The sequence below is a fragment of the Chlamydomonas reinhardtii genome, chromosome 15, assembly GCF_000002595.2.
Source record: "Chlamydomonas reinhardtii strain CC-503 cw92 mt+ chromosome 15, whole genome shotgun sequence".
Classification (NCBI taxonomy): domain Eukaryota; kingdom Viridiplantae; phylum Chlorophyta; class Chlorophyceae; order Chlamydomonadales; family Chlamydomonadaceae; genus Chlamydomonas; species Chlamydomonas reinhardtii.
In genome coordinates, this window is record NC_057018.1 from 1662429 (window position 1) to 1671461 (window position 9033).

Here is a 9033-nt window from a genome sequence, read left to right on the forward strand (position 1 = left end):
TGGGCCCAATACTACGCCATCAACCCGCCTGCCGCGGCGCGTTTCCCCCCGCCCGCGCCGCCCGCCGCCTCTCCCCCGCCGCCGCCGCCGCCCTCTCCCTCCCCCTCCCCCTCCCCCTCGCCGGCCCCGGCTGCGGTGGCGTCCGCGGCGGCGCCCGCCATTGGCTCCATTGGTACCTCGTCCGGCTCTGGCTCTGGATCCGGCTTTGGATCCGGATCCGGCTCTGACTCTGGATCCGGATCCGGCTCCGGTGATGGATCGAGTGGAGTTGCCGTGCGGTCGGCGAGTGCACCCTGCGCCAGCAAGACCACCAAGGGTGCGTCTTGTCGTGTGTAGGGGGAGGGGGTGGGCGTGGTAGTGATGGGAGGGGGGCTGCAAGATGCTTTACTGTGCAAAGCGCAGGGAAAGGGTGTTCATGTTGCATGCCTGCGAATGCAGCACACAGTACTACGTGTGTGTGTGTGGGTGGGTGTGAGTATTTGCATGCGTGTTGCGTGGGGGCTTCTAGGCTGCTGTGTGCGCTTTTCGGTGTTGCTTTATGAGCCGTGCAAGTTTGTCTTTCAGCAGCTGATGAGCGGGCTCTGCGTGCTTCAAGTGCCATTATCAACTACCGGTAAACCGGTCATCACAACTTGGCTGCACACACAAACCAACATCAACAAACAAACACATGATTCCAACCCCACACACGCACAGGCTGCACCTGCCTGCCCAGCTGGAAGAGCGGCGGCACCACCTACAGCGACTGCGTCACCACCCCCGGCGGCCAGGTGCGACGGCAGCAGCAGTGCAGTGCGTGGATGGCACACCCGCCCACGCCGCCGTACAACAGCAACAGAGCCAGTTGTACCTGCGCGCGCACACACACACACACACACACACACACATGCACATGCACGCACGCTTCTTTTGCGTTACAGCTGCATGCACACGTGCCATTTCCCCGCTATCGCTGCTCTATCTCCTGCTGCCTATGCAGTATGCAGTTTTGTTTGTTATCACCTAGACGTAACTAACTACGCAAACCTAGCGACCACATGTTTAACAAGATCAACTAGTATCACAGGATGCTCGCGGCCCTTGGTGTGCGGTGGACAAGTCCGACGGCAACTGTGTGGGTCCCCGCAATGGCTGGTGGGACACCTGCGTGCCCGCCTGTGGCGGCAGTAGCAACAGCGGTGGCGGCAGTAGCAGCAGCAGCAGCGGTGGCGGCAGTGGCAGTAGCAGTGGCGGTAGCTCCGGCAGCAGTGGCGGCGGCGGCGGCGGCGGCAGCAGTGGCGGCGGCGGCGGCAGTGGTAGTGGCGGCAGTGGCAGTGGCAGTAGCAGCGGAGGCGGCAGTAGCAGCAGCGGCGCCAAGCCCAGCTGCGGCCCGGGCGCCGCCACCAAGAGCGGCCTGACCTGCACCTCAAAGGCCTGGACCATCAAGTGCGTGAGTGTGTAAGGGTGCGGGGGCGGGGGGGGGAGGGCGGGAGGGCGTGTGTGTTAGCCAGGGACATGACGAACAAAAAAAGAAGCCCGCCCAAGCGGCTATGGAGTGTGTGTGTGGGGGGGGGGGGGCGGGGGGCGCAATCATGTTCTCTTTCAGGGACGTGGTAGACCGTGCGTACGGAATCTTGAAGGAACAGCAGCAGCAGTTGCTGAATATTTGGAGGGGCAGTTCGACCGACAGGGGCAAGCAAATGGCAAAGTCGTGTCAAGCTGGTATCTACAACCCACCATCCACCCACGTCCTTATCCGCACGCACCCACACATACACGTATACACACACACACACACAAGCACACGCACACACGCAGGGGTTCCTCCGCCACCTACACCGGCTGCGCCAACCCCACCAACGACCCCAAGGGCGTGTGGTGCGCCCTGGCCAAGGGACAGGTGCGTGCGTGCGTGTGCGTGTATGGGTGGGTGGGGTGGATGTGTGTGTATGGGTGGGAGAGCGTGTGTGTATGGGTGGGTGGGGTGGATGTGTGTGTATGGGAGGCAGGGTGGGTGTGTATGGGCGGGTGGGAGGGCGTGTGTGTATGGGGGGGGCTTGCGTGTGTGGGCATGGGCGTGTGGAAGCACAAGGGCAGTAAATCGCACGCACGCCTGTCGCTTTCCCGTGAACACACACACAAAACACACACAATTTGTTGTTTCTTAACACACACACACACACACACACATGACCTCTCCCGCCCCCCAACAAATCCCACACACACACAGGCCACCGCCACTGGCACGTCCTGGGACTACTGCCCAGACGCCTGCAACCCCACAACCACTACCACCGGCGGCACTAGCAGCGGCGCCGGCGGCAGTAGCAGCGGCCCCGCACCCAGCCCCGCCGCCGCGCCGTCCTACCCGCTGCGCAAGGACTGCGGCGCCCGAGCCGTCACTGGCTTGCCCACCGGGTGCAGTTGCGCCGACTCCTACAACATTGGATTCGACGTGAGTTTCTTGCTGCTGCGTTTTTCTGTTTTCATGCGTCCTGCTGTGTCCTGCGCCAACCTGCCAAAGGCGCAAACCACTACTTCTGAAACCTGACCGAAATCGACCCACCCCGACCACCTGAATCGCAAATCCAAACCCGAACCCAAACCTCCAACGAACCTCGCTGCTCACGCACACACTCACCCGCACACAGCGAATCCACATCAACTCCTACAACTCCATTCCACTGCTCACAACCACTCCCCATTTCCCGCAAACTCACCCCCCACCCCTCACCCACCCACACACACACACACACACACACGCACGCACACAGGAGTTCGGCACCTCCTACGCCAAGCAGCGCGGCTGCACCTCCTTCATCGAGACGCAGGGGCGCGGCATCTGCATCACCACCTGCACCGCCGGCAACAAGGCCGCGAACCGCAAGCCCTACGCCTGCGACTGCGCAGCCGCGTAACAAATCAAGGGGCGGAGGGACCGGGCGGAGGGGCGGGCACCGGCGGGCGCCGCCGCCTGCTAAAGCGGCACCTGAGGCGGCGACGCCGCAGGCAACTGCGACTCGTTGCCTCGTGCGGCTTGCCTTGACTTGTTGAGGGGTTGACACGTCAGCATTGCGCGTGCGTGGCGGAAACGGTGTGAGTGGCGATGCGTGCCGCCATGCACGCAGCCGCGGCTGGCACGGTGACAATTTGCTGGGTTGCGGGCGGCGGCGGGGTGTTGGTTGGTATTGTTGCGTGTTGCGTAGCACGTCAATGTCTTCCGAAATGGAAGCAGCGTGTGCAACACGACCTTTCTTTTATTAATACAGGAATTCAGGAAGGGTACTGAAAGAGTACTTTCGCACCTTGATTGTGTGCGTGTGTGCGTGCACAATGACGACACGGCGGCTTGATTATTCTCAACTTTACTCGGCTTTCAGCGATGAAGGCAACTCTACACATTGAACGTTGAACGTTGAATGCAGTGGCGTGTGTGAAAAAGCAAACGTCTGGGAAACAGGTGGAAAAGGTGGAGTGCGTGTGTGCCTTGCTATGGTCTGTTTGCAGATCTGGTTTGCAGAGTCAGCGGCTTGCGCCGTCTTGATCAGGTAACTTGCCAGCATGTGGCTGTGTGCTGGAGTGCACGAGGGAGTTCGTCCCTTTCCGCAGTTTCATTATTATCGGGTAGCTAACCAAATGAGTACACCGCCTTTCACAAGCCGCTAGGCGGGCATCGGGATGCATGTAGAGCACCGCAAGGTGTGTCAGCACGGCAATATTCTCTTGGGATTGGACAACCCTAATTCGTACGCGATGCATTGCAGCCGGGCGCTGTGTGTGCTTCGGGATATTCTTCCACAAGTTGCGCTTCGTTTGCGGCGGGCCGGCGGCGCGGCAGGCTTTTGCCTGGGTGTAGGATCAGGCAGCAGCATAGTCTTGGACTGTCCCTTCTTGTATTGTCGCATTCAGGGGTGCCCCTGGTCGCATTCATAGTCTTGGAGTTAAATTGGAGCCTATCCACGATGCCTTAAGTTGGAGCCTTTCCTCGATGCCAAGTACGGTATTGCCAGCACGCATACGGTGTGTTCGTGTCAGGTGCTAGCTCGCAAGGCTTGCGATCTGCGAGTGCAGGTGGTGCAGGCGGCTGTGCGTAGCAGGAACGCCGTAAAAGGACTTGATGACGAGCTGGGGCTACCCAGTATGTGGGACTTAGAGGCCTTCCTCCCACACTGTGTATGTGTGTGCCGCTCGCTGCTGCCGTTTGGACTGGGTCCCGGGCACCCCCAGTCTCTCGCCCTCTGCAGCAACCGGCCTGGAGCACAGAGAGTTAAGAAGAGATGCCGTGACCTGCAGCCGGGGGCAGCGTGGAGCGAGGGTGGGGAACCACTAGTACGGCGGAGTGAGTGGGGGCTCGGATACGACGAATCGAATTTTGCTTCTGCCCTCAGTAAATGCTCTACCGGGTGGCTGAGCGGGGGAGTAGGGCGCGGGAACCGTGGAGAGCTGAACCTGTGGGGAACACCTGGAGACTCTGAAGTTAGGGCGCGGCAGGGCCCCATCTTGCCATCACGCCCAATCTTTCTTGTCGGCACAGGCCGCCGCCCCAAACTTTACACACACCCCCCCGCCAGCCGCAACCAAGTTGCTGCCACAGCCCGGTTTCCACTACCGTATGACCAGCCACAATCCACAACTTTCCGGATTTCCCACCCAGTTCGTACGGAATGCATTGCAGCCGGGCGCCGTCCGGGCGCCGTGTGTGCTCCGGGACATTTATTCTTCTGCAAGTCGCACTGCGTTCGCGGCGGCGCGGCAGGCTTTTGCATGGGTGTAGGATCAGGCAGCAGCATAGTCTTGGAGTTAAGTTGAAGCCTCTCCATGTTGCCGCCAAGTATTGCCAGCACGCATAAGTTTGCGTCAGGCACTCCGCACTGCTAGCCTGCAAGGCTTGCGGTTTGCGGGTGCGTGTGGTGCGCGCGGTGTATGTATGTTTGCCGCTCGCTGCTGCCGTTTGGACTGGGTCCGGGGCACCCCCGGTTCCTCGACCGCTGCAGCAACCGACCTGGAGCACAAAGAGTTTAGAAAAGATGCCGTGACCTGCAGCCGGGGCAGCGTGGAGCGAGGGTGGGGAACGGCGGAGTACGGCGGAGTGAGTGGGGGCTCGGATACGACGAATGGAATTTTGCTTCTGCCCTCAGTAAATGCACTACCAGGTGGCTGCGCGGGGGAGTAGGGCGCGGGAACCGTGGAGAGCTGAACCGGGGAACACCTGGAGACTCTGAAGTTAGGGCGAGGCACTTGCCATCACGACCCGCCGGCCCAATCCAAGTTGCCCCAAACTTTACCCTCTCCCCCCGCCATGGGAGAACTGGGAAGTTAAGCCTTCATCTTGGCCAGCCCCATCTGGTACGGCACAATCGAGAAATCGCGCGCGTCGGCTAACGACTGCTTCTGCAGCTTGCTCAGGCGTGTCTTCGTCCCTCAACTACATTCCCTACACCAATTGCTTTACGGCCTGCCTCGATCGCAAGCATGCAGCTCACCGGAAGCAAGTTTTCGGCGATGCAGGGGCCGCGCTGCGCCTCTGCCGGGGTCAGGCCCAAGGCAATTGCAACTGCGCACCCTTCTTCATCCCAAATGCATGTGGTGCGGCAGCTGGGCTTGGCGCCGTCCCCTTTTTGCGGAAGTAGGCCATCTTTTTCAACGAAGGCGGTCAAGGCGGACGCTCCCAGCGACCAGCTGGACACTGCCATGCTGCGCATGATTTCGGAGCTTTCGGGTCGAGTGGACGAGGCTGTGGCAGTGACCGTGACCAAGAACAACGAGGCCGCAAGGCAAATCGCTTTTGCCAGCGACTCGGAGCTCCGCAAGCGCGTTGTGGCTTCCATTCAGAAGCTGTCCAAGGGACTTCTGGAGAGGGATGTCGAGGTGAGCCGTTTGGGTCGGCGGTGTAAGGGGCAACATCCCCAGCCGAATTCCACTTCCGAAAGCTCCCCCGGCCCGGCCCACGACGGATCCAGGCCCGCTTCTACATCAAACGACTCTTCTGCATGCAATTGTGTCGCGAAGATCTAAAGATTTCTCAGGAAGGGTCGTGTGCAAGCGTCGGCCCATTCTTGATTCTCTTTCGGTTGAAGACCGGCCCGCTTTCGCTGACTCGCCCGGCCTCCTTTTCCAAACTGCAGGTGCGCCTTCTGCTGCTGGCCGCGCTATGCTGCGAGCACTTGCTGCTGCTGGGCCCGCCCGGTAAGCACTAGACTTGGTCTCGGTAGCTCGGCACCGCGGCTTCTCGCCCTCACCTTGCGCGCCCCCGCGTCTAAGGCTCACCCTTATCACTACATGGCCCCTCTATGGCTCTCACGGCGTCACGTGCCAATTGGGTCTTGACCCAGAGCCCGTCAGCTTCGACCATCCATCTCCTGTCACCCCACCCGTCCCCACGAACACCGCTCTGCGCTCCCTTCCCTTGTGCACTGTACGCGTGACACCTTCCCCCGCACAACCTCTCATGCCCCGACACGCCGACGCGCATAACGCCAACGCCCAGCACATAACCATCAACACCAACACACCATGTATATACACACAACACCTTCACTCATACCATCGCGTGCTCCTTCCAAACACGCACGCACAGGCACTGCCAAGTCTGAGCTGTCGCGCCGGCTGTCGTCGCTGTGCGGCGGCACCTACTTTGAGCGCCTGCTGACCCGGTGGGTGATTTGAGGGTGTGTGAAAAGAGGGAGTGGAGGGGGTCAGCTGGGTGGGTGGGAGTGGGTGGATTGCGGAGGTGGATGTTTGGGTGCGTGGAGGGGTTCGGTGTGTGGGGCGCTGGCATGCTAAGGGGGTGGGTGCGGGGATGCGGGGCGTGAGGGAACCAAGCCGCAAAGCGCACTGGACTGGAATGCACTGCAAGTTTTAAGAAGGCGGGTCGGTATGGCCGTGGGCTTAAAAAGGAGGGGGCGCTGGGGCGTGGCAGGTTGCGTCGACACGCGCGTGTGTGCATCACCCACCTGTCCGCCTGCCCCGCCCGCCTGACATCCTTAATCCGCCGCCCCCACCATCACACGCGCGCAGTTTCTCGGTGCCCGAGGAGCTGTTTGGCCCCCTGTCCATGAAGGGTGGGTGGCGCAGCATACTGTGTGTGTGTGTGTGTGTTTGTGTGTTAAAAAACGAAACGAAAGCCCGCCCAATGTGTATGTGTGTGCGTGTGTGTGCGTGTGTGTGTTTGTGTGTGTGTGGTGTGGTGGTGTGATGTCGGGAATGGGGCTGCCTGAGGAGGAAAGCACAGGGGGACTTGGTGGGATGGAGGCGAAGGTGGCGATGGTGGTGGTGGTGAGGGTGGGGTGGAAGGGGATGAAGGGGCAGGCCAGTGAGATTGGGGTCGTGGGGAATGTGCCTGATCCCACCACAGGGGGTCGCGCTGGGTCGCGCGCGGAGGGAGAGTGGTGGGTCTGGGTACCGATGAGGCAGGTGGCAGGTGCAGAGTCATGTTGAAACCGGCCTCCACGCTTAAGCAGCACCGTGTAACTGGTCCTGCTGCCACTGCCACTAGTTGCTGTTGCCCCTGCTCCCCTGTCCCCCAAATGGACGTCGGCCATGTTCCATGTTCAACACACGCCGTTCGCATGAGTGGCTAACCCCACTCCTCACTCCCCACTCCCCACTCCCCAACTCCACTCTGCTCGCTGCAGGCCTGGAGAACGACCTGTACGTGCGCCAGACGGACGGCTACCTGCCCACCAGCGAGGTGGCGTTCGTGGACGAGATCTTCAAGGTGTGTGGGGGGGGGCACTGGGCGCACTGGAGGGGGGGGGGTTGTAAATACCAGCCCAAGCTAAACCAAAATGCGGGGGTTTACAGTCGTGGACGAGGTGGGGGGGGTATATTCGTGGACGAGATCTTCAAGGTGGGGAGGGAGGGGGCACTGGGAGGGGTTTGGGAAATGTGAGGCGGGGTTAAGAGCACGGGGCAAGGCTGAATTCAATCCCAAGCCCAAACCTCTGCCGCTCCCACAGCTCCACGTGCCCTCCCCCTCCCCCACCCCAACCCACCCACGCACACGCATACCAGCCACGCACGCGCAGCCGGTCGGGTTTCCCCAACACACCAACCACACCCAGCACCCAATGACCCCCTTAACCCGACCCCTCAACCCGACCCCTCAACCCGATCCCTCAACCCGACCTGTCCAACCCCACTCAACCCCACTCAACAACACCACCACCCGACCCCTCAACCCGAACCCCCAACCCCACTCAACACCACCACTCGACACCACCCACACACACACACACACACACCCACAGGCCAACAGCGCCATCCTGAACGCGCTGCTGACGCTGCTGAACGAGCGCCTGTTTGACAACGGCAACCAGCGCCTGGAGGCGCCGCTGCTGTGCCTGGTGAGACCCGGATGTAGTGCGGGGGGCAGTGGCGCTTTCCCGGCTTGGGCGTGGTCGGCGCTGGATAGGAGGGGGGTTGTAAATACCAGCCCAAACTAAACCAAACCCAATGCAATAGAGCGAGGAGGGGGAATGTGAGGGTTGAATGTGGTTGGGCAGGGGCGGGAAGGCTGGGGATCATCAGGACCCCACCAACTGCAGGGCAGTTTCCGACCGGGCAACCAAGCGGTGCAGGGTGGGCGTTGTCGGCGCTGGATGGGAGGGTGGTGTGGTTTGGGGAGGGGCGGGCGAGGACCCTGGGGGCGAGCGGGCGGGTGAATAGGTCGGGGCGGGCTGGACCGTCCGGTCGTTGTGGTCATGAATGCATCTACCCTCCCCCCCTGTACCACTTCCTTAACTAATCATGAATGTAACCCCTCCTCGACTTCGACTGCAGTCTTCAGTGCATCCTGTACCGCTTTCCCAACCATCTTTGCACCTGCATCTTTGCACCTCCCCCCAACCACTTCCATCACTGATCATGAGTGTAACAACCCCCCGCCCCTCCCTCCAACCCCCCCCCCCCCTGCAGGTGGGCGCCTCCAACGAGATGCCCGAGTCGGAGGAGCTGGACGCGCTGTACGACCGCTTCCTCATCCGCCGCACCGTGTCGCAGGTGAGGGGAGAGGGGGTTGGGAGGGGGGGAGAAGGCGTGTGTTTTTGGTTGGGA

The 9033-nt window shown here is 61.3% G+C and overlaps 2 protein-coding genes across 2 annotated transcripts in view; both read left to right on the forward strand.

Annotated features, from left to right (window-relative positions):
* The window catches only part of CHLRE_15g644050v5 (uncharacterized protein), a 6092-nt gene extending 1951 nt beyond the window's left edge, over nucleotides 1-4141 (forward strand). Inside the window, exons 5-9 of the mRNA XM_043070728.1 lie at nucleotides 716-770; nucleotides 1067-1425; nucleotides 1798-1879; nucleotides 2210-2434; nucleotides 2754-4141. Coding sequence (XP_042916555.1) covers nucleotides 716-770; nucleotides 1067-1425; nucleotides 1798-1879; nucleotides 2210-2434; nucleotides 2754-2897 — 865 coding nt within the window. The 3' untranslated portion in view covers nucleotides 2898-4141. The remainder of the gene's footprint in view (nucleotides 1-715; nucleotides 771-1066; nucleotides 1426-1797; nucleotides 1880-2209; nucleotides 2435-2753) is intronic.
* Nucleotides 4142-5340: 1199 nt separating this feature from the next.
* CHLRE_15g644051v5 (uncharacterized protein) overlaps nucleotides 5341-9033 on the forward strand; it is a 29108-nt gene continuing 25415 nt past the window's right edge. Inside the window, exons 1-7 of the mRNA XM_043070729.1 lie at nucleotides 5341-5847; nucleotides 6105-6165; nucleotides 6557-6632; nucleotides 6997-7040; nucleotides 7614-7696; nucleotides 8229-8324; nucleotides 8896-8979. Of these exons, the coding sequence (XP_042916556.1) occupies nucleotides 5452-5847; nucleotides 6105-6165; nucleotides 6557-6632; nucleotides 6997-7040; nucleotides 7614-7696; nucleotides 8229-8324; nucleotides 8896-8979 (840 nt within the window). The 5' untranslated portion in view covers nucleotides 5341-5451. The remainder of the gene's footprint in view (nucleotides 5848-6104; nucleotides 6166-6556; nucleotides 6633-6996; nucleotides 7041-7613; nucleotides 7697-8228; nucleotides 8325-8895; nucleotides 8980-9033) is intronic.